The 25,024-nt window shown below is 38.0% G+C and overlaps 1 protein-coding gene across 17 annotated transcripts in view; it reads right to left on the bottom strand.

The window, feature by feature from the left end:
* Positions 1-4,919: 4,919 nt before the first annotated feature.
* The window catches only part of PTPRK (protein tyrosine phosphatase receptor type K), a 478,138-nt gene continuing 458,033 nt past the window's right edge, over positions 4,920-25,024 (bottom strand). For 9 of the 17 annotated variants that reach the window (XM_042475316.1, XM_042475494.1, XM_042475902.1 and 6 more), the window contains 9 exons: positions 24,151-24,305; positions 22,732-22,867; positions 19,812-19,961; positions 19,137-19,310; positions 15,987-16,118; positions 13,568-13,693; positions 10,852-11,015; positions 9,502-9,637; positions 4,920-6,793 (listed from right to left, as the gene is read on the bottom strand). In XM_042475316.1, the coding sequence (XP_042331250.1) occupies positions 6,740-6,793; positions 9,502-9,637; positions 10,852-11,015; positions 13,568-13,693; positions 15,987-16,118; positions 19,137-19,310; positions 19,812-19,961; positions 22,732-22,867; positions 24,151-24,305 (1,227 nt within the window). In that variant the 3' untranslated portion in view covers positions 4,920-6,739. Of the gene's footprint in view, positions 6,794-9,501; positions 9,638-10,851; positions 11,016-13,567; positions 13,694-15,986; positions 16,119-19,136; positions 19,311-19,811; positions 19,962-22,731; positions 22,868-24,135; positions 24,306-25,024 lie in introns of all 17 variants that reach the window. The other 8 variants (XM_042475146.1, XM_042475067.1, XM_042475400.1 and 5 more) reach the window with 1 other exon arrangement.

Below are 25,024 nucleotides of genomic sequence, written 5' to 3'. Positions count from 1 at the left end.
AAGTTCTTTCTATAACTCCTTTCCCCCCGAATTCTGAAAGGGTTTACACTAAATTGCATTGTTCACTTTTTGGGCTTACCTTTTGCTTTTGGTCTCATCCACCACTACAGTGTGACTCCTGAGAATGTCTCTGATACACATGAGGGAATTCCCAACCTTACACTTGAAACTTGGTCACTTACATACCATTTTCTTCCTATTAATGTCTCAACTACTTAGTGGAGAAAACTAGTATATCCTATCCCCCCCACCCCTGCCCCCGCAACATTTACTCTTGTCACATTTCTTTTTGTTGCAAAAAAGAGCACAGATTAAGTTACCTCTTCATTTGAGATGGAGGCCAATGTTCAAGTAGTGTTCACATTTTATTTGGGGATTACATGCCAGTCTCTGGAAAGAGCAACTGAAGGCTGTAAAGCATCTTTGTGTTACTTGTCTTTGTGTTACTGGCCTTCTAAATCAGCCCTAACAACCCTTTTTCTCAGATTGCCCCCTTCTTGCTAGTTAGCATTTCAATGGAAGAGCTGAAAGGTTTAGAGAAAGCATATTCTTATTATTGAATTTCAAGGCAAGTTTTTTTTTGTGTGTGTAAATCTTCCATTTTTAGAAATGCCACCTGTAATCCAAACTAGATGGATCCCCTGGTGCCTTTTATACTCCCAGATTTCATTGAAAACCCTTTTTGTTTATTAAAGCAGCCCTTGAGGGCAAACAAGGACAAACAGCCCACTCTGTTATTCAAATGTTCTCACTGATTTAATACATCTAGGGAACTTCTGATGGTATGGATTTTCTACCAAGTTATTGATGGCATAGAGAGCAAACTCCTTTGTACCACACTGTCTGAAAACTGAACAAATTAAAAATGTGTGCTGAAAGGTACACGAGTAGATCACACATTTCTTCTTCTTCCACATTTTAAAGGAAAGATTATTTTTGGGTCCTCCCCTCCCCATATACTTGGTACATAATCTCTAATAGGGGCTTATCTCAGTTTTTCGGCACAACTATAGTACTAAGCCAGTAAGTGTATGGCCTGCCAATTACTTCATAAACAAGATTTCCATGGTGAATTTTGCCCTCAAGTGAGCCCATAAGTCAATGTTGGACCCAGATGAAGTTTGAGATGGAACTGTCCTGTCTGTTTCAGACTTTGCTTAAAACTATAAAGCCCACCTCCTACATGTGTACATACTTAGGAGGTTTAAAGGAGTTATGATTTGATGATGACAGCAGGGATTAGAGGTCCAAATGCTTTTCTTTCCCATCCAGTTGAAGATTACCACAGTATCTAAATGGCCTTGTTTTCTTTTCCCCAAAAGTCTCTAGATGGATTTTTATCCCTATGATTGTTATTGAAGTTCTAATGGTACCATCAATGCACAACAATGGGTTCCTGACTTTTGTTTGGTGTTAACTGCCTTCAAGTTAATCAACTCATGGTGAATATGTGGATGAGACACCTCCTAGGGCCTGAACAGACAGGACAAAATAAAGCTGCTTCGGGTCACTTTGGAGGTATGCTTTTTAAATGACACACACATCTTAAGAAGCCAGAAGCTGTGACAAAGCTCCTCTCCAGTCCTTAAAACTGGAACATAGCGTTGGCACGGCATCCATCCTCTTATTTAAATGCAGCATTTAAATAGCATACATCCAAAGTGACCTGAAGCAGCTTTATTTTGGCCTGTCTGTTCAGGCCCCAAGACCTCCTATCTTCCACTGTTCTGCTGTGTTGTTATTAGCTGCCTTCAAGTTGACCTCAATTCATGGCAACCGTGTGAATGAGACATCCCCTACCTTCCTGCTCAGTTCCTGCAGGCTCAGGCCTGTGGCCTCCCTGATTGAGTTTAGCCATCTGGCATGTTGTTTTCCTCTTTTTTCCTGCCCGCTTCCTTCCCTGGCATGGTTTTTTCTAATGAATTGTAGCTTCTATTGTGCGGCCAAAGTATGGCAGCCTCAAGTTAATCATCTTGGCTTCCAGGGAAAGTTCAGGCTTGATTTGTTCTAAGAACAATTGTTTGTCATTTTGGCCATCCATGGTATTGTCAGCATTCTCTCAAGCGCTACATCTTGAATGAATGAATGTTCTTCTTATCTGCTTTTTTCACTGTTCATCTCTCATATCCTCACCCACAGGTTTTGCATTTCTATGGTTATTCATACCATCTGCTGCAACTTCCCTCACTTGGTGTTATGCTGCATCTACACTGCAGAATTAATGCAAGTTGATACCATTTTAACTGACATGGCTCAATGCTACAGAATTCTGGGATCTACAGTTTTCTGAGATATTTAGCCTTCTCTGTCAGAGTGCTCTGGTGCCACAACAAATTACAAAATGCCAGGATTCCATAGGTTGGAGCCATGATAAAGCTGTATTGAGCTGTGTGGTCTTCTATTACCCTCTACCTTTCCTAGCATTATTGTCTTTTCCAATGAGTCATGTCTTATGATGTGGCCTAAGTACACTATACATATCCAGGCACACCACACATATTATAAAGCTGTGTCAAACTGTATTAATTCTGTGGTGTGGCAGCAACCTCAAAGGTGCTATAAAATCACTTTGCCTCCTGATATTCCAGACTAACACAGCTATGTCTTTTAATAATCTTTCACACAAACATCAATCCAGGAATATTGATATATTCTACTATTCCAGCCTGCTAAGGTAGTTTAGTCTCAATGCTGTGCTGGAAAGGAAATGCTAGACTGTTCTTACTGTTACTTGTACTAGTCCTGCCATTTTTATAACTACCTTTATGAGAGAGTACTTGAACCTTCTTGTTTTCTAATTCCATTTTTAGACAAAATTTCTGCTTTGGAGAACCTTAAAGTGGAGCAAAATGAACTTTAGAAGGGTGTCAGTATGAATTGCCCATTGACGACAAAGGTTGTGGAAGGAGAGAGTCTTGGGAGATACACTGTAGTTAGGCTGCAGGAGGAAAAGGCAAGTGTCTGTAATGTACTGATAATCATTACTCCTCTTAATTAGGAATTAAATTTCAATTAAAGTAGTAACATCTTTAAAAAACATATGATGTAGGCACACATGGCTTGTTACAGACAGCCACAATAAAGCTGCTTCGAGTCACAGTGGAGGTATGGTGTTTGAATGATGCATGCAGTCCTAGAGTCCAGAAGCCAACCAAAGCTGCACTCCAGTCCTTAGGGCTGGAGCGTGGCTTGGTGCGCTTCTGGACTCTGGGAGCATGAATACACCATACCTCCACTGTGACTCGAAGCAGCTTTATTTTGGCTGTCTGTAACAGGCCAATCATTCAAAAAACACTTAATGAACAGGGAAATTGTTGGTTGTGTAAGTCTGTGGAGGAAATTCACAACTAAATTCTGCATTATTACCTAAATGGTGCTAGCGTAGCACATGCTACTTTACATAGCATTTGTATATGATATCAGAAGTTGTTTATGGAAAGCTTCTGAGCTTGAAAAGCAATTTGCCATACAGAATAGAAAGCTATGACTTGAAAAAAAACTTAAGTATGTTTCTGATTGTGTGTAAAAGATACACCAAATAACTACAATGGTTGAAACATAACTGGGAGGACAGGCAATCATTCTTTCTTACAATGTACATCTACTTCTATAGTTATTAAATAAAGAAAGCACAGTAGGGGTTCCTTGTGTTAAGGAATTTGATATTCAAATGTTTGTTAAAACGTTCCCATTTTTAAAGGTAGTGATTACTGGATGGTAGACAAACTATAAGAGTCGCAGATGGTTATCTTTGGTGGGGACAGAGCAATGGTAATATATGCTAGCTTAATGTTTCTGCTCACTAAATGGGTTTCTGATAATGGTAATACATAAAAAATGTAATAGAAGTTAGCATATCTCTCTGGATTTTCCAGTGACCCATCCAACAGTGCTTGTTTCTGTTCAGCACAAGCGATCTAAGGAATACAGTACTATGAACTACATTCTAGATACCTCATGACACATTGTTGCATTTTGTAGACCATCTGGATCAAGAAAAATAACTACATTAAAATTCATATTTGCGTAATTAAATTTTGAGGAGAGTTGACATTGTTTTTTGTGTTTTTTTCTGCATTGCTGGCCTATGCAGTTTTGCTTGGCATATAAATTCTGAAATGGAGGCTATTATAGAGCCCTGGTGGCACAGTGGTTAAATGCCATTACTGCAGCAACTCCCTCACAAAACAGAAGGTTGTGAGTTCAATCGCAGCCAGGGGCTCAGGGTTGACTCAGCCGCTCAAATGAGTACCCAGTTAGCTGGGGCAATTAGTTTACACATTGTAAACTGCTTAGGGAGTGATTAAGTGCATCGATAAGCAGTATAGAAATGTTCTTGCTTCATTATAATGTGGGAGGTTGAGCTAACTCAAGCTGAACGCTGCTAAAATGGGAGTGGAAAAAACATATATGCCATTCAAATGTTTTGTAAAACTTAATTAACAATAATTATTCTGATTGAGCTGACACCTTGGCTCCTTGGTCATAAGAAATATGTGAATGAATCAGTCAATCAATTTATTTCAGTCTCAGACCAGAAAAATATGTCAATGGAATGATCTGTTGAACAAAGACTGAGCTACATTATTCTGACTAGTAGATATGAAATAATTAAACATACTTGTGGTATGTTGCATGAAATTCTAAGGGATGGGTAAATCTCATGCAGAGATGCAAATGAAAAAAATAACACTGATGCACACTTCTAGTTGTTTTAAGATCACAGTATATTAAGATTATCTTCATGCACATGGTCATTTTTAACTCCAGCAACTTCAAAATAGATAGTTAAAGGGAAATTTTTTTTTCTGGATCTTTGAACTTTCAGAACAGAGTTACAAGTCATGATCTTATTGCACAGCACTTTCAATTAAAAAGAAATAATAATGTAACTGAAATAGAAAATAATAAGAACCAAACATTTTATAAAAGTTCTTTATTTCACTCTTACTTTACATGGGTATTTATAAGCACCTTGTCATTAACTCTTGATTGAAAAAATCAACAAGACACAGAAATATTTGTCATTAAGAAAATACGCCCAGGCTTATGAATGTGCACATGAAGAGCAAAGTAAAAAGATACTAAAGCTATAGCCTAACTATGGAATTGATTCAATCCATTTTGGCTTTGTCAGAACACAAAGCATCCATTGCCACAAACCTAGACAACCAGTTGGGAGGGCATGTGTGCATGCTGGAGGTGTATTAACAGTTTTCACAACAGCTAATTGCTTGGCTGAACTGGGAAGGAAATTTTAAAGGGGGAGGGAGGGTTTCCTGTTCAGCCAGGTAATGACTGAATAAAACTTTAACAAAGGCTGCATTTGAACTGCAGAATTGAAGCAGTTTGATATTGCTTGAACAGCCATGGAATTGATGATATGGAATGCTGGGATTTGTTGTTTTGTGATATATTTAGTCTGCTCTGTCAGAGAGTTCTGGTGTAACAACAAACTACGAATAGCAGGATTCTGTAGGATGGAGCCAAGCAGTTAAAGCAGTGTCAAACTGCATTACTTCTGCAGTGCAGATCCAGCCAACGTCTTTCAGTATGAGGATGGAGTGGAGGAGGCTGCATGCACCCTTGCCCACGCTATGGCTGCCTAGGATTGTCCCCGCAACCTTGAATACATTAAAAAGAAATATGTTCTTTTTACTTGGAATATTTTTCTAACCAAGCCTTGCTTGTTTATTTGTTTTCTTTATGTTTCAAGCATTCATTGTTAATCTATTTTGTTCCTTTAAAAATAATGAAATTTCTCTCACAATTATGCAAATCATAGGCATAGATGTGTGCAGTTTCCATCTGATTCATCTTATTAAACTTTAAAAAAATCTATACATTTTGAGAATAGAGGTTTTGAGTTTTGTCTTCCTTAACCAAGTAGTTTATGTTGACTTCATTCATTAGCATGTACACAACAAATAATCACTGTATCAGTGTTTTCTGGCCTACACATAAAAAGTCTCCCCAGCCCCCTCTCTCTCCTTACACAAAAGCATACAAAAAATAATCTACAAAATCATTTACATTTGATTTCAGTAACAACAAAAATGTTTCTGAGGAAAAAAGTGTTTGTTTATCCATCAGAAAAGGAATGTCAGTAAACAATAAATACAATGTGCTTTCTTCATCATATAGACATATGTACACTTGAGTCTTTGGCTTATGTGTAAATTTCATTATAAAGAACTTTGATCAGGCCATCATTGCACATTAAAACAAAATAAACCAGTTATCATACATACTATATACATATGTATGTATGTGTATGTATAATTTTTCCCTTGCGACACGTGAAACATATAGAGACTATCAAACTGCACAGTTGTTTGTTGACAGTTTATCAAAATAGGGACAAATAGGGAAATAAAAAGTTGAAACATATACATGCAACAGATGGTGGTTCTAGTGTAACTAAGAGACAGCTGAATATACAAACACTGAAAAGTCCTACCTCCAACAGAGGACACACTCTGCCTTGGCTCTTTATATTTGTGGCATCATATGATCATACTGTGTACAGGCATAAAAACAGTTCTTTATATATATATATATATATTTATATTTATATATAATTAAGATACACCATTTATTAAGAAAAATACTTTTGCATTTAAAAATTAAGCCTCGCCTTCACTAAAATCTTTCTTCACAGGTTCCACAGCTGATGGCAAAACACAATTTATTAAATTTCATATTATTTGGTTCATTTGATTGCATCCATCCTTTCCGACTAAGATGATTCAAGGTATTCCAGTGCGACATCATAGCAGAAACGATATTGCTCCTGGGATAGAAAAAAGCATAGATAATCAAAATGAGTAGACTTTTAAAATGATAAGAGTACTAAGATTTGTTGCTAACTTTTCTGATTTATTCTGTAATGCTTTGAAAATTTATTGTCACCTTAAAATCTCACAATACAAGACAGCTTGATGATCTGGGTCACAATTCACTAAGACAGTTACAAATCTATAATTGAGAGCTGGACCTTCACAAATGGTCTGGATTCACTACTTTAAGGAACATGGCAGGGACCATGAAAGCTCCCCAGTCCTCATTTACTGGGCAGCAGCTACTATGATCAACAGGGATCTGTTCCCTTCTCATCAGGAAGCAATTGACTGACATCCCCATCCTGCCTTATTTGAGTGATCTTGGGAGTGAGGGGGGAATTGTGACAGGGTCTCTGTTTCTGTCTGTTGCACCAGAGATCACTCATGGAGCGGAGGGGTCCTGATCAACAGGAGAACAGATCCCCATCAATCACAGCAGCTGCTGCTTGGTAAATTGGGATTGAGGGTATTGGGCTGGGAGACACTATGTAGCGATGGAAAATTTTTTTCCATTGCTGAGTAGCTGTATTCTGGCCAGGATATGCTAATTATTTGCTATTTTTCTACTCCGTCGGTTACAAAATGAACAGTATTCTAATTAGTACATAATTTCATCTGTGGTCACTGACAATGTGCATTTTGCACCATCAGATGGCATTGTGTAGTTATCAAAGATCAATATCTTAATAATAAAGGGGCCAGAGAACTGTAGTGCTCAACTGAATGAACTCTCATCAGAAAATTCTGTAAGATCAAATAGATAGGACTTTGAATCGCTGTGGGTTGGTAAGCAGGGATGTTCATTTCTAGCTTTATTAGAAAGAGTTATGTATATTCAGAAGTCTTTTTTTTTTAACCTCAAGACCCAATGTCTGGAAGAAAACACAGCTTACTAGCCTCAGTCAATTTAAACATTTAGACTCTTCAGCAACAATAAAAAATCCCTATCTATCCCCACCCCCAAGCCTAGAAACCAACACTGTACAATTGTTCACAGGAAATGAGAAGAGCTTTCAGAAAAGGTTTGTTGTTCACTCCATCCTGGTTATCTGATCATATTGCTGAAAGTAGGGCAAGTAACACTGCTCCATTGGTTGTCTTTGCTCGCTTTCTCACCCAGCTGAACAGCTGCTATGTGCATGAGGTTAAGACAGTTTCCCCACAAAATGCATGACACTGAAAACACAGAATTTTTCTAGCAATGATAGAGGAAGAACACAATACTTCTTTCTTTATGTATTTTGCTAAAGAATAAAATGACATTCTTAGAAATCCCTACACAGTACTTTTCTAGAGAAAGTGTTTACTGATTACAAAATATATATTCTGAAATGCTTTTCAGTGCAAAAGGGAGTAAACTTGAAAATCTAACTTTGTTGCATGCCCTTCAACACATACAACAAAACTCTACATGCTTTAACCTTAACGGTTTGAAAATCCTGAAACCTATAGTGTGTAACTATGTGGGATCTGCATGGTAGTGGGGAATCAAAACAGGAAAAATATTTTTATTTTTATTTTAAAAAATAAATGGAAATCTTTTTGCTTTTTTCCCTCTACCCCAAGGGTGGGAAATATGTGACCATCTAGATGTTGCCAGCCTGTAACCCTCCCAATTGCTGGCCATTGGTAGTACAGGCTAGAGCTGGTGGGAGATGGAGCTGACTACTTGGATGTCACAGGTTTTCCATTTCTGTCCTTACTCTCAGTACCTCCCAGTTTATTTTACCAACGAATTCTCATGCTTATTGCCACACTGTCTTGCCTCCACAACTTTCTCTTTCTCTCTCTTCACATTCTGTTTTCTGAGATTCTGGGGAAGAGGATCCAGCCCCCTAAGATGCTAATAAAAGTTTTCCACCCCCAGAAAACCTGGTGAGCATTTAATTATGTTCATTGCAGCCAGACCAACTTGAATATTTTTGTACATTTTTTAAAAAAATGTAAGAAAAAATAATAAATAGTTTTTAGAAATATCAAAAAATGTTTTTTGTTGGAAAAATTAAGAATGCCTTAGCATGCACTAAAATTTATGAAACACAGACACTATGCTTCATGGTGCAAAAAGTGAGAAATATGCAGCCTGTGTATCAAATATAGCCCAAGGGTAGTCATCAGGAGATAAAGGTATCTAAATGTTAAGACAAATCTTGTAACACCACAGAACTCTCTACAGCTGGCTTCAGGAAGGAGTAAAAATAGTAAGAACCACTTAGGCTGAGTAGCCACATGTTTTCTGAAAAAGGAGAGTTTCACCTAGCTATGAGAATACTGGTGGGGGAGGTATGTTATTCTGCTCCCTGTATACTGCCTTAAGAGACATCTTTTCTTTCACAGATCGTAGACATTATGACAGCCAAAAGAAACTTCTCATGAATCAAATTGGAAGAGGAAGAGAAATAGCTGAGTATGTTTTCGATGAGAGGCATTTGTCAAAGGTGAAAACACGTTTGGCATTTAGGCAGACATTAAGTGAATGTGGGAAAGTATGGGTCTGCAATATATTATAGGAATTTATTTTTGTACATTAGCGTTATCTTAATGCATGATTTTTTAAAATGTATAGTTTAGTTATGAAAGTGTTAGCTTTAACCATGGAAGAATGCTCCCATCTATGCAAATACTATGTTTTACGTTCTTTCCAAATCCATGAACTTACCGGCGTTTCTACCATATTTGGTTTACTGTTCCGTAAAGTTTTTACTGCATGGAAAACATCAATGACATTTTGCCTTTTAACCATTTCCACTACAATGCCTATGGCACAGAACATTCCACTTCGTCCACCGCCATTCCTGACCACAAAAAACAGGGTTTTTTTTAAAAAAAGGGAAAGGCTTATATGCTTTATATAAACAGATGTTACAAAACAAAATGTGTTAAATATACATGAGAGATCATTTCCTATGAATAATAAAACCCATACGCAAAGTAAAGGAATGAACATTTACAATGAGGCTTCATGATAACATTCTCTACATTAGGGGTTCCCAACCTGGGGGTCGCCAGGTTGGGATTCCCCCCTGCCTCCCCTCCTCCCTTTTCACCTGCGGGTGCTGGCGCTAGTGCTGGCAACCGCAAGGAGAAAGAACCGGGGTCGCCTCCTCCCCACAGGTGCCCTCGAAGGCACCCACGAGGAGAAGGCGAGAGGGCCAGGACTACAAGCCCCAGTGGCCTTTGCAACTGGAAGTCCCACCCCTCCTTCCCCGGTGGCCTCCCTGATTGGTTGGGAGGCTGGGAAGGGGCGGGACATCCGGCCGCAAAGCCCGCTGGGGCTTGTAGGCAGTCGAAAGTCCCGCCCCTTCCTCACTTCCCAACCAATGAGGGAGGTCACGGGCAGGACTTTCGCCTGGAATGGGGGGTTGCAGCCCAACAAAGGTTGGGAACTGCTGCTCTACATCTTGAAAATTCCGAATACTGCTTCCTTGATTTGATAATCAGAAAACTTTCCAGTGCTTTTTTTTTTTGGAAAATAAAATATTTCTTTAAAAAATTCATAAAAGCACACTGAAGAAATATAATGAGTTTCCCTTGCCCACTAAAATAATCATCTAGAGAAAGAAAATATGGTGTAAGTAGTTCTCAATCAATTTTGCCTTAATATGAAATGGAAATAGTGCAAGTGATTTTCTAAAAAGTGACAGTGAAACTGGAGCTTCCCAGTACCATCAGGGAAAGAATTAACTTCTTTTGCATGTACACAAATTGACAGTCTCAATGAATCATGTGGGCCATAGGTTCCCTATCCCTGATTTAAAACGTGGATTTTTTTTCCAAGTCAAAATTTTCTAGAAAATCCACATCACTGTATATTCCATTTGGTTTGAGTTACTACAATTCTTAGCTTTTAAATTGCTTTAATATGATTTCATTTATTGTACCCCTCCTGGAAATACCGATACAGTAGAATTTAGAAATATTTAAATAAACAAAACAAAAAAGACATTTCCATGATGGATAGTAGACAGCATATCATTAACTGAGTGTGAAAATGCTGCATGATACTTACAGACAGTGAATTATCGTTCTCCCTTCCCCTTCTTCACATTCTTCTTGCCACTTTTCAACTTGAAGAATTAACTTCAAGAATGACCGTTTGGAGCCTGGAACATCCCTGTGAGATGCCCATCCCAGATACTGAAATTGCTGTACCATCAAATAACCTTCCTGAGGCTGTTGAAAACAATATCATGTTAAATACTGAAAGGTAACCATAAAATACTTTACAGCATGAGAAAACTTTACAGTGAGAGAAAAAAAGAACAGCAGGATCATTACTGAATATATTCATGTATAAGTCGAGGAAAGGCTTCAGGGTCAAAATCCTGGATTTTGATATGACCCATGGATAAGTCGAGAACAGGATGGAAAGGGGGAAATACAACTTTCATCCCTCTTTCTCCTTCTCTGGACCTCTCCCAACGGATTCCCAGGTGCTGGAGGAGAGGTTTTAACATCAGATTGAGAAAGGAAGCAAGTGATTTTAAATGGAGAGTTGTTTCCATAGGAAGCCAGGTCTTGCAAAACATAATGGAGAGGTGGCTTTAAATGGGGACTTGTTTCCACAGGAAGCCAGGTCTTGCAGAATGGACTGGAGGGGAAAGGAATTGGTGTGAAATGGCGATTGGGGCATCAGGCTTGCTTGCTTTAGGACCTTTCTAAGCACTACTGGTGTATTGACCCTTATACCTAGAATTTTAGAGTCAATTTTGGGGCATAAATTTCTCGACTTATAGCCAAGTAATCAAACTCTTAATCAAAATTCTAAAAACAAACCATAACGAAATAGGGAGAAGGAAATTTTGCTTCAGGGCATGATAACAAAAACCTGTCCTGTAAACTGAATAAGCTTTCAATAAGAATACATACATACATAAGGTTAAGCCATGTCTAATGAAAAAAATAAATAAATCAGTGGTTCTCAAAACTTTTACTTTTGTAACCCCCTTTACATCTATATTTAGATGTTGCACACACCCACACCACTTGTCATTGAATAAAAATAACTTGTTTAATGTGTGTATTTTCATTTATACATATTTATATTTTAATATCTTAAAAGGATATAGCTCTCCTCCTCCCTCTGGGAGATGCTCCAAGTGCTCTCCCTGCCATTCTCTTCTCCTCCAAGACAGAAAAGGTTTGGGAAGAGTAGGAGAGGAGATCAGGGCCTCATGGGGTTCTGGTGTCCCCCATGAACAAGTCTCATGCCCCTGCTTGGGACCCTTCCCCACTGTTTGAGAACCACTTGATTAGATGACGGGACACATAGGATTGTTACTCTTTGAAAACTTAAGTGCCAGCCATTACTTAGTATCTGACCAAGAATTCACTGGAACCCATCTCTACTAAAGAAGAGAAGCATAGCTGTCTTTGTTAGCAAAGTCTAATTTCAGATGGTGAGCTATTTTTGAAGCATCCAAAGTAGTTATTTCAAGGAACACAAGACACTATATTTGAGTCTTTCATTTAATAAGCACAACTGTCCTGTGGTGTAGAGTGAAATGGGGTCATCTTAGATGTGCAACCCATCCACACTGCAGAATTATAGTGCTACTATAACACTTTGCCATGGTTCTGTATTATGGAATCCTGGGACTGGCAGTTTAGGGAGGGACATCAGGAATTCTCAACCAGAGAGAGTGCTGGTACCTCTACAGACTATAAACTCCACGATTCCACAGGATGGGGCCATGACATGTAAAATGGAATAATAGCACTATAATTATATAGTGTGAATGGGCCCCGAGTCTGACCTTTTAACCATTTACAAAAGTAAACCCTTTCCTCCATAGAGATGGTGGTGCTTTCCTTGTATGAGCAGTGTGCTCTTCCTAGTTCCAAAACTCACTTTTAGATGCCTCTAAAACTCAAGGGAAGCCTAATCAAGTAGTGTTGCCTAGTAGGCAGACTGATATCATTGCAGAAATCTTGAAGTGATCCATTTAATTTAAAGCAGGATAGTTTGAAATCCAAAGGTACAGGACAATCTTTGTAACCTCCTATATCTAACAAATAATAGTAACAAGAGTCAAAGCTTCCTGTTTGATATAAATGCAGTGAAATGGAGAATCTACACATTCTATATAGTGCTATGTTAGACACAGAAAGCAAAGACCATAAAAATGGAATAAATAGAAGTGTAACAGCTACTTTGCTTTTCCAGTCATTTTTTTGCCCTTCTGGAATGGGTAGGTGGCAAAAATGATCACAAGTTCAGATCAATCTAAATTCTGTAATGGTGGTTTGAAGCAGATTGAGATGACTTTGGGAATAATCTTTATAAAAGAAACCAAAGGATTGTTTGCACCCCAAGTGAATATAAAAGTAAATATACATCTTAGTGGCAGTACAAACAGATAACTGTGGCAAGAGTACCTCTGATACTCACAGTGTGTTGTACACTACAACACATGGCAAGTAAGTGTGCTTTCCCAATAACAGGTCCAAGCACTATCTGTCAAAAAGCATCACATAGCTATTCTGTCTTTCACCCTTTGAAAAAACATAGTGATCATCTGGGAACCTTGTAAAATTCTTCATTTAATTGTACATTATCTGCAAGCACACTGAAACTATTAGGCTTCCAACCTGTTTTGAAAACTATTTGTCTGTTTTGTTTTTCAAACCTTTCCCAGAAAAAACATTAAAAAAACGACAACAGTGAAGTTCAATAGCAGCTCATTAAGTGGGATTCTCCTGTTAATCATGGCTATATTCCTTACCCTTGTTAAATTGCATATCCTGAAGATTCTGTTTATTACATCGCAATCCATAGAGCAAGACATGCATTCCACTTGAATTGGACCATATCTCAGCATTCCTTCTTCTGGCCAATACTGTGGACATCCCTATAGAATATTCAGTAGATGTAATTAAATTATAAATAGCATTGTGTGCTGTGTTAAAGTACTGTAACAGATAAATTGTACATTTTATCTAGCTTCATTTAAGATGGTGTTCATATGCTTAACTAAGGGTCTATCTACACAGTAGAAATAATGCAGTTTGGCACCACTTTAGTTGCTATGGCTCCGTCCTACAGAATCTTGGGATTTCTAGTTTGGTACAGCACCCACAAGCTTTGGCAAAGAAGGCTAGATCCTTACAAAACTATAAATCCCAGGATTTTATAGAATGGAGCTAGAGCACTTAAAATGGTATCAAATTGTATTATTTCTATGGTGCAAATGCACCTCAACTTGGTATAGATCTGGAGGTTGCTCGTGTATGTGTATGTGGAGGGGTGATGTTTAACAGAGTAAGAAAAATTACCAGCTCCCAGCTAGGGCTTGCTCTGATTTCAGTGTATTTTTGATGGATTTCAGTGAGCAAAATTCAAATGAATAGCCATATTAGTCGAGATCAATATGCAAATAGATAGATCTTGTAGGACCTTTGAGATTCGGGCCTGAAGAAGATGGGCCAAATAAAGATGCTTCTGGACACTTTGGGGACATAGCGTTTATATGATGTATGCCCCTGAAGTGGCTAGAAGCTACTCTGAGGCCAGCTAATGCAGCACAAAGCCATTGCAAAAAGGAGCTGGAAAAAGCCACTCTTGCCAGCAGCCCATTTGGGAATGTGGCAGCAGCTGCCTTCGGGACTGCGGCATCTAATTGCCATAGTCCCAGAGTGGTCAGCCAGAGTGGCCTCTGGCTGCTCCTTTTGCCCAGTATGCTTCATCCCTCACTGAAAAAAAAACCTGCTTTCAGTGAATAGCATTGCTTTCAGTGAATAGGATTACTTTATAATGCTAGCTAATTTATTTGATAGCATTAAAAGATCCCCACTGAGGTATTTAATACATGCATAGATACATATCTCCAAATGCTTTATACATTATTGGAGGCTTCACATTTCTCCACCACAATATATAATCCAGATTTCCAGGGGTACATAATTGTGATTATGGGCCAGAAACAGAACCATCATCCTCACCCAATATTGCATAGTCACAATTCTCATTATTTTTGACAGATATTTTGAGTGGATTTCATTTTAGATCATTTTCTTACCTGGTAGATTAAATTTTAAAAAATCTAAGAGATCATACAAGCAATAAGTAAGGGATTTTAAAACTATGACAGTAACAAGTTAGTGAAGAAGTGCTTTTAGGAAGGTGTACTTTAAAAGTAACTTTCCAAACTGTGGCCTAAATATGCAGGCTTGCTTTGCAATTCTAAATTCCCTTTAGATATAGTTGATAGAATATAACACTGATCAAATAAAGTTCATTGTCCAGAAAAAGTAATAAAGCTGTCACATGCATTTTAAAATAACTGTTGTTATACACTTGCTCCCTCTGTGCCATGTTACAGGTAATGTTGTTACTTGCAAACACGTTATTTTACTCCTCCTTGGGAGTATTTACTTCTGAATCAGCTGTAAATATCAAATAGTCTCAGGCGCGGTCGAGCTTGGCCAATATATCCCATCAAAACCTATGGGCAAGAATACTTTTCCCTCAGGGAAGAGAGAGATATGGAAGAGCAAGTAAACTTTGCCTTCTTCCTTAGAGGCTATACATGAAGTGTCAAAGAAAATTAAAACAAAGTATAGCTAAAATAATGAGGATACTTTTTAAAAATAATAAACTATAAAAAAGTATTTAAAAGAACAATCTTGAGTATAAAAGTAAAGCACACATACAGCACTGAAAGGCCCTTATGCACAACCAGCTAATCAATAAAAACCTGTTTAAATAAGTAGTTCTTTATCAGCAGGCAAGACGGAAAGCAGAGAGGAATCCAGCCTAGCCTATTATGGAAGATGGACCTGTGATTTTGGTGGGACTAAGAGAAACTCTGCTCCCAAGGATCTTAAAACTCTGATAGGCTTACATAGGTTATCAAGTGAAAGGAAATTCTAGCCTTGTCATCTCCCTGACACACTTGCTTTCTTTTACACATGTGAACATCTAATCATGTTTCTTCCTGATGTGGTGAAACGTCAGGAAGAAACTCTTCTGTAACATGGCCACATAGCCCCAAAACCCCACAAAAAAACTATCTAATCATGTATTCTTTTCATTGTACAATGAAGTGGTACAAATATAATGACCTGCTTATTTGTGTCTTTCAATTAAAGCAGACAAGAGCATACATCAATTTCAATGAAAAACAACAGACATTAGGAACTTACCTGTGCTAAATCAATTTCATTTAACATCACAAGAGAGGTACACCCATAGTCATATACCAGTCTCCAAAAATCTTTCACAGTGTTTGGCAAAGGGTGCTGTGTGACAATGAAAGCGGCAGGCTGCCTGTAACTCTATTTTTTTTAAAAAAAGAGTAAAAATAGTAAATAAGAGGATGGCAATCAGAAACAAACAATCTTGTGTGAATATGAGACAACTTCCCAGCACACTCACTGCAGCAGCAATAAATAATTGTTGTTAGTTTCTGGTAGAGAGGAGCAGACAGTAAAGAGTTGGGTTAGTACCTCTCTCCCTTAGCTGGAGGGACTAAGAAAGTTTTTAAGAAGTTTACCTTACTGTAAGACCAGCATACCTCCTTATCAGGTTTTAATTTCAACAGAGATTTACTAGTGCTCCCAGACCTCAGTAACAAAATGGTAGTTTTCAAAGAAGCAGCTGTGTTAGTGTTTTGCATCATAAAGGGGAGGAAGGAAGAGGGAGGAAAAAAAGAAACATGGCAGCACCATTAAATCTAACTGGTTTTTATTCTTCCATGATCTTTCATGGCTGCGGTACCAAGTACCGATTAGACTTCAAGGTGCTTCCACTTTCTATTTTTCTTCCCCATCTTCCTCCCTCCAGTTTCACAGCTGTTCTAGTAAACCAGTAAAATACTAGGTGGTTTTCAAATAATAATAATAATAATTGCAAATTTCAAAAAATTATGTTGCAAATCCAAAATCAGGAGTCGGAAGCTCCCCCCCACCCCTACCCCAAGCAATTTCTGAATGCTGTTCTATCTTTTTTTTCTTTTGTTAAGATCTCTGCATTATGTGGTGTTGTGGGTTTCTATGACTGGGTGGGGTTTTCAGAGACATAGTCAAATACCTAAACATCTACATCATGCTGGCACAATATAAGGAAGTCAGGAAGCTCAAAGTTCTGCCTCCATTCTGGTAACAATACTTGGTTCTTAGACTACATACAGAAACCTCCATAGTTTGGGCAGACTTTATTCACAATTCAATCCTCTTCAACCAGAATGATTTCACATTTTTGTGTGTAAGTATTGGCAACATATACCAAATGTCCTAACATATACCAAATGTCATCCAGTGAGCTGAACCCATCGCTCATTTGGCCAGGTTTTCTTATTTTCTCTCTCTCCAGTCTTACAAGTCTGAAATAACAGGAATAATTTCCTTCTCTCCTGTCCCCCCCCCCCCCCCGGTTAATGCCTGGGGTCTTGCCTCCTCTCATCTCTTCTTCACTGACTGCCCTTAGATTTCCAACCTTACATGCCTTTCCTTTGAACTCCTTCACTCCCACTTCATTCCCCTGAAGAATCTGACAGACTTTCAGTGGTGGGCTGCAGCCCTGTATCTGCAGTAAACAATGCAATAAAGCTTGAGATGGGAAAGAACAGGACTCTGCTCTAGCTGGTCTTCCTAAAGCCATGGCTCCCTGCTTACAACAGGCAAGGTAAACAGCAGCTGCCTCCAAAATACTTTATTCAGCATGAATGAACAGCAAAACAGAGAACAAGCAAACATAAAAGACAAAAAAGGTAAGCCTGCTTTGCCAACTATCTCTACCATGTAAAAACAGCAACAGATAAGTTTGGTCATGTAGAAATCATAAGAAAAGTGGTTGATGGTGAAAGAAAAAGTCATCCCTGAATGCTTTTTGGAAGAAATCTTCCAGTATTTTCTAGTCGGTTCATAATACGTTTAATTATGCTTCAAATCAGACTTGCATCTAATTTTGAATATAAAACTAGCTGAAATAGAGCTAACTCAACTCCCTGAACTTTTTATTGGAACTAACTAACTAACTAACTAACTAATTTATTTATTTATTTATATCCTGCTCTTTTCCCAGGACTGGGACTCAGAGCAGCTTCACAGTATTTAAAAATAAAAAAAATTAAAAAATAGTACAATAAAATAAAAAGTACACTGAAAAGAATTTTTAAACTGGTGCAACATCGAACATCCCAGCCTGTCCTTATAGTAAATCCCTAAATGCCTGTGTGAACAGGTAGGTCTTCACCTGCCGGAGGAAGGCCATCAAGGAAGGAGCCGTTCTGATCTCCCTGGGTAGGGAGTTCCAGAGTCTAGGGGCAGCCACTGAGAAGGCCCTCTCTCACATCCCCACCAACCACATTTGTGGTTATGTTGGGACAGAGAGAAGGACTTCCCCAGAGGATCTTAGAGTCCGGGCCGGTTCATAACTAAGGCCTGCTGTGACACTTTTAAGGAGTTCTTTGCAGATAAAATCTCTCAAACCTCCTCTGAATAAATCTTGCTATAGAAACTATGTGACAGGGTCACTGTAAGTCAGAAACGACTTGAAAGCACACATCACCACCATGACACTAGTACTTGAGCTGGCTTTAATCTTGTTCCTAAAGTGAACTTAATTTTCCAAAGGGCATAGGAGATGCACCAAGGAAACCCAGTCCAGATATCAGTATATTGGACACCCATGAACCCCTAAAAGACACATGCAGGGCAACCACATACATTAGTTCCTTCACTTTAATTTGCCCTTACAAAATCTACATATCTACTGGCCACTGTATTCTATGGGCAAAAGGTTATACAATGGGTCTTGGAAAGAATAACATCCCACTTGATTCTGTGATACTGTTTGAACTCACTCTTTTTCTGTGTAACTTCTCAGTGACTGAGAATAGAAAATTAAATTTCTTGCATTCTGAAACTGCATGTACAGATGGTAGAAGCTATGCAATATGTCAAACTGAATTTTATTTCTCCATTGCTCTGCTTGCTAATCCCTTATTTCTCCTAGGACTGTGCTTGTTAGTAAAATACAAATATGTTGAAATGGCTGCAAATTAACATACAAATAATAAGACTCCTGCTAGAGTTTCCGTTCATGCATTTTCAGTTCCAAAAGACTACTGAAAACTTTGAATTACTATGCTCAGAAAATCATAAGTGGGCATATAGACAACTCCCCCCTTTTCTTTCTTTGTTTTAAGATGGTCCTTTCTGAAAAAAAGAGTCAATTTTACAGAACACTATATCAACTTAGGTTTTTTTTTTTAAAGTTACAATTGCTGTGTTACATTTTATTCTGCATACTTTCAGGGCACATTCCATAGACAAAAGGAAAAAGTCTCTTACATCCATAAGGGCAGCATTGATATAATTGCTGCTTTCGCCATCAATAGTAATTAAGAAGGGTAGACATCTATCAGGTGGCAACATATCCATAAAGCGGTTTTTGTCATGGTTCCTTGGCAAACATGCTATACTGCAGTCTTCAGCTTGTAGTCGAGGAGTCACAGAATTTAGGGTCTAAAAGACAGAGGAAGGTTTTACTATGATCTAGTGTGGCTTTTACATTAATACATCTGGGCACAAAATAATACTGCATGGTGAGAATAGTGACAGCCAGGAAGAAAGAAAAGATTTGTTCAGTTCATCCTGATGGAAAATGGAAAAAAAAATTATGCATACACTGAATTGTTCTCAGTTTGCATCCCACACAAAAGAAAATAAGAGACTTGCATTGTGTAAAATTCTAGTGAGTTGTTTTACACATATTTAAAATCACTTCTGAAAGGCCAAAGGTTATTGGTGTTCAAATTAGCAGTCCATGGCAATTATAATCAGACAATGGAATTCCAGCTTTACAGATGATACTGTTAAGCACATAATGAAAGGACTAGGTGATGCATTAGGCTTAAGAAAATGAAATAGCAAAAGGTTATGAATCTGATATACAAACTGGAAAAAAAATTATATATAACTGGAAGCAAAGAAGATGTTGCTATATAAATGAGCTACTGAAAATACCTGAAATTCATCTTTCAGATGTGAAGAGTTTGTTTGAGAGTCTATTCTAATCATGTCAAAATATGCAACTTTGAATTCACATACAGGGATGGCAGTTTCTCCACATAAGCAGGCTTCCAGAATTGCATCATGAATAAAGATATACTGTTCCTGTCAAAGAAGAAACAGAAGAAGATTTTTGCAATTTTTTTAAAAATAAGAAATGAAATCTGTTTTCTATACCTTCTCACTGAGAATCCTATTCAAGGTAGCTTAATTCAATCCATTTTTATACTGCTTAAGTACTTTAAGTACAGTCTATTTCTTAAATGAGATTCATTTAATCAGTGTGCTTTCCTGAGAATGGCAAATCTAAGGTCCCATAATACTCAGTAGCAAAGAGATCAGTAAGTTGCTTTAGATACATTTTATATTTTGTGAATGCTTCCTTTCCTTCCCCCATCCCTGTGGCTTGCAGAACAATTTGCTTTCCTTGTTGATACTGGACAACAGCAGCAAAACTAAACAGATCTGTATAATTGTTCAGAGTAACTCCACAAATCAAGAATGGGCAACCATGAATCCCACTCACTGACATGGCTGTGCTCAAAAAGATTAAAAACTAATTATTAATATGAGAAATAAATAGTATGTTTTTTATGATTAGATAAATTTTTAGAAAACAATGAATCTATACTGCCTCCCTTCAAAAATTCCTATAAATTACAAGTCAAGCCAAGTTCAGTTCATTTCAAACATTCACCTTGGCTTAGATCATAATGGCTCAGCAGCAGCAGCCTTCTCAACTACGGTACCCTTTTTTGACCCTTTCCTTTCTCATACTTTCAGACATCTCATGAAGTGTATCAGACTGAGACTAAAAAACAAAACAAAACTCCACATGCTTTAAGGCTTCCCACCAAAATATGAAAAAGGTTTAGTCCATTCTAGGCTGAGCTGGAAAATGCTCTGATTAACAATATGACTGCTAAAATAAGCTGTTATTGCTGGGGGGTGAGATTTGTGAGGTTCTCCAAATAATGGGAACTTTAGGCAAGTCCCATGCTGTCAGTCTCAGGGGAAGGCAATGGCCATCTTCCTCTGAACAAATCTTACCATAAATCAGAAATGACTTGAAGGCACACAACAAGAACAATGACGTTCCCAAGCCTGCTCTATGTGATGTGGGTTTCTAACAGTTTTCCATGTCTGTTTCCCTGATTAGTATTTATATGATTGTTTTGGTGTGCATAAGTATAATTAATTCTTGACAATAAAATCAAGGCTAGTTAAGCATGCACTATTTCCTCAGGACAGAGCAAGAATTTGACCATTTTGGTTATGTTATTTTGTACAAATGCTATACACATTGTTAGGGGAAATAACAGCAATAGTGTTGATAGGATTTTCCATATAGGAAAAAATGAGAACAATTCTTGTACGAAATTGTGGTGCCCATGTTTGTCTTGCTGGCATTTTACTTTGTTGGTATGTAGTAGCTTTTCAACTCAGTTCAGTTCTGAATATGCTTTTCCAACATTTTGAATTTGCTAACTGGATGGTTGCCTAGATAGTCTCTTATGGCCACTATTACACTGCACCTGCAAAATAATTGCTGTTTTGCAATGCTAGTGAAATAATATGTAGCCTGAGTCCTGAAAAGCAGATTTTAATATGGAATGAAGGAAGAAGGAAAGACTAGGGTGAAAGGAATTGTATTTTCTGATGCTAGACTTACCAGATGATGTTGGCAAACAACTTGTAAATGAGAAGTCTACATTACAGTCTTCTGTCTTTGTGCCTGGTAGTGTATTATGTTGGATGCATATTTGCTACACCTACACAGTTCTTTAACAACCACTGGTTGCTGCATCACAGGTGCTTGAGGCATCAGAACAACTTTTTATCATACAGTATGATCAGAAATAAATTTGTCTTACAACATGTAGTTATAGCCAGTCCAATTATTGTTGGCAAAGCACTGAATCTGACATTCCAGCTGGGAAGTATCAACATGTGTGCATGTATACTCACATTTCCATAGATGTTATTAATATTAAAATTATAAGACTTCTGTAGTATACACGAGTTGTATTTGTAGTTGTGGATCCAAACTAATAACATGGCAAGGAAGGTTTCTCCTGTTCCTCCCTACCTGGAGTCCTTCATGACTGGTGGGGACTCTGTTGCCCATCAGGAACAAAGTGGACACGGAAAGTCAGAAAATTTCCTAAAATTGAGAGGAAGGTGCCTTTCCCAATCACAGAAGTCCCTAACACAATGACTGTTCAAACTCAGGAATGTCATGGATAATGTGAAATGATTTTAGAATCCATGAATTTTAGAATGAACGTATCTATTTATAGTAGTAATTGATCAGTTCATTTATTAAAATGTTTGAGATAAATGACTGCTGAACAAAAGAAGGAAAAGAATGGCATGTCACTGTGCTGGTAAGATGTATCTATCCTACAGAAGCCAGGTTAACCCCCCCCCCGACAACTGCAGCAACTGAAATGTAGGGGAATATGGGGCAGGTTTTTTGAGTCAGATTTTATATTTTAATTATAATTGGCAAGTATTTTGTATCAGCTGCTTAGTTAACTAACCTCTCCTGGCCCAACTACCCCAAACACGACAGAAACACGATTCACCTGTGCTCTGATCACTGGTTGAATGGACCCCCTTCTCCCTACACAGCTGATGCTTGCTAAGGTAGAGGGGAGGAGTTATGGTTGTGGCAACAGTGATACAATTGTGAATTAGCAGTGCTGCTACTCTAAATGGAGGATTAGATTGTTAGGGGGGTTGGAAGTCTGTGCAAGAATGGTGTTTAAGTTCTTATTTTGGTTGAGTGAATTGTCCTGATATAACATGATCTGGTGTTATTTCTAGGCAACCTTACTACATGTATATGAGAAGAAATAATTAGGCACAATACCTCTGTCTGTACCATATTGATGCGGCGTGAACGTAATGCTTTGACACAGTTGTAGATGTCCACAACACCTTCTCTTTCTGCCATGTCTAGCATTATGTCAATTACAATGTAGCAGCCAGTTCGTCCTGCTCCAGCACTGGAATAAACCAGAAGCCAATTTATAGAGCATTCACTTCATTAAAAAACCAAACAAACAACAAAGAAGACAAAACCACAAGCCCCAATAAGACAGGTCTAGTTTTTCAGGAGAGAGCCTGCAGTGTACAGATGACCTGGTTAAAAGCAGATAAAATCTATCATGGTCAAGCAGAATGGTTTTCTGTTCAGGCAAAGCCACCATGGGAACAAGATGGATACAAGTTACAATGGCTGCAAAGTTTTTTTAGTATCACTATATTTTAAAATTCCATTCATGTTCTTTATAGTAATACCAAAACTTTTCTGACACTGAGAGCAGAACAAGTAGGGTTAACCATGGGTGACAGAGAAATATACTTGTGTAACTTTTACATCTCACTTTTTCATAGAAGAATTTCCAAACAGAAATATTCTCTTCCCATATAGTTTTAAAACAGGTATTGTTATGCATGAGACCTGTAATCGCCCCTCCTAACTCGCAGATCTCAGATCTGTGACCCTTGCTATTTTCAATGTTGCGCATGCCCCCATTCAAGCCTATGGGGCTTGAATATGCGCAAACCTCTATTTTGGCTGGTGGTGGAATGGATCACCTGTGAAAATGGAGGGCCAACTGTATACTTAGCTGGTTCTGAGAATAGCAACTAAAAATGATTATTACTGGCTTTACTGTTAATATGAAATTTCCTCACACCTATCCAAAAAGACATCCTATTGGTCAGTATTGACATCTGAAAATCTTTCAAAAAGATGCAAGATTTGGAAGGAAGTAATATCTGGTTACATGTGCTTTTTCCCTGAAACCATTTACATGAAGCTTATTTAGCTGGTTCATTTAGAAGGGTAGCTGACAGAGGATCTTAGTGCTGTAACTATGAATGGAATTGCAGGACAAACATGGCTACTTCTACTCAGCTATAGTTCCAGAAACAGTTGAGAAAAATGTAGGAAGGGGGGGGGGGTTATCAAATCCATATTTTCCAGTACTGGGTCCCTAGGTGTTGTTGGATGTTGTTGCAGCTAACATCGATAATGTCAGGAAAGATGGGAAATGATTTTTGAATGCATGAGGAAGCATTTAATTTCATAGGGCATTCAGGGAATTCTGTCAACTGAACCATAGTTTTGTTAAGACTTCACCTATCATGAGTGTGAGTTAGAACTACCTTGCCCTTATGTATTCAAAAACCAATGATATCACATCAAGACAACTTCACGAGACCACAGTTCATGCACACATTGAGAAATTATAGAAAATGCATCTACCTCTTCTCTACACACCTGCAATGCACAACAATAGGCCCAGCACTTGGAGGATTAGATAGTTTCACACGGCGTATAAATGAAAGAAGGCCTGTTGCATTGTAAGGTACTCCATGATCCGGCCATCCAGTAAAGTGGAATTGTTTAACTTCTCGGATTTCATTGTAACCTCGCTGTCAAAATATAGAAACAAAACAAAACAATTTTTTTTTTCTCCTGTTGCGTTATGGAGAAGGGTCGGCTTATATTAAAATCTAAATATTGAATTCTGAGCCAAGGATAACACTCAGAATCAATATACATTTTTGTTAGTATTCTAATCCAAAAATATGACAAGTATGTATTGTTTAAAGTGGAACACTGCATTTTATGCATGACTATAAACACAATCTGTCAGATGATCTTTATCAGCTTTCTTTGTAAACCCAATTGAATATCGAATGCAGCACAATTTCCCCATCATATCTCAAAATGTTTACCAGTGCTGCATTCATGAAACAATTACAATAGCTTGTGAAAACATTCCTAAGCAGCTCAGAATATGAAAAACTTACATGTAAGTTTAGTGGAAAATATTATTAAAGAAAACAGTTCTCAAGAGTTAAGACAAAAGTGAAACACTGTACAATAGACATGTCTACATTATGGTCCAAAATACATTGCAGAAATAATCCAGTTTGAGACTGCTTTAACTGCCCTGGCTCAGTGTTAGGGGATCCTGGGAACTGTAGTTTACTGTGGCACCAGAGCTTCCTGATAGAAAAAGCTAAATGTTTCACAAAACTACAGTTCCCAGAATTCCCTAGCATTGAGCAAACACAGTTAAAGTGATGTCAAACTGAATTATTCCAGCAGTGTGTTTTGGACCTATATCAGTTTTATGCAAGAGTAA

The sequence above is a fragment of the Sceloporus undulatus genome, chromosome 1, assembly GCF_019175285.1.
Source record: "Sceloporus undulatus isolate JIND9_A2432 ecotype Alabama chromosome 1, SceUnd_v1.1, whole genome shotgun sequence".
In the NCBI taxonomy this organism is placed as follows: domain Eukaryota; kingdom Metazoa; phylum Chordata; class Lepidosauria; order Squamata; family Phrynosomatidae; genus Sceloporus; species Sceloporus undulatus.
This window is presented reverse-complemented; position numbering and strand designations above follow the sequence as displayed.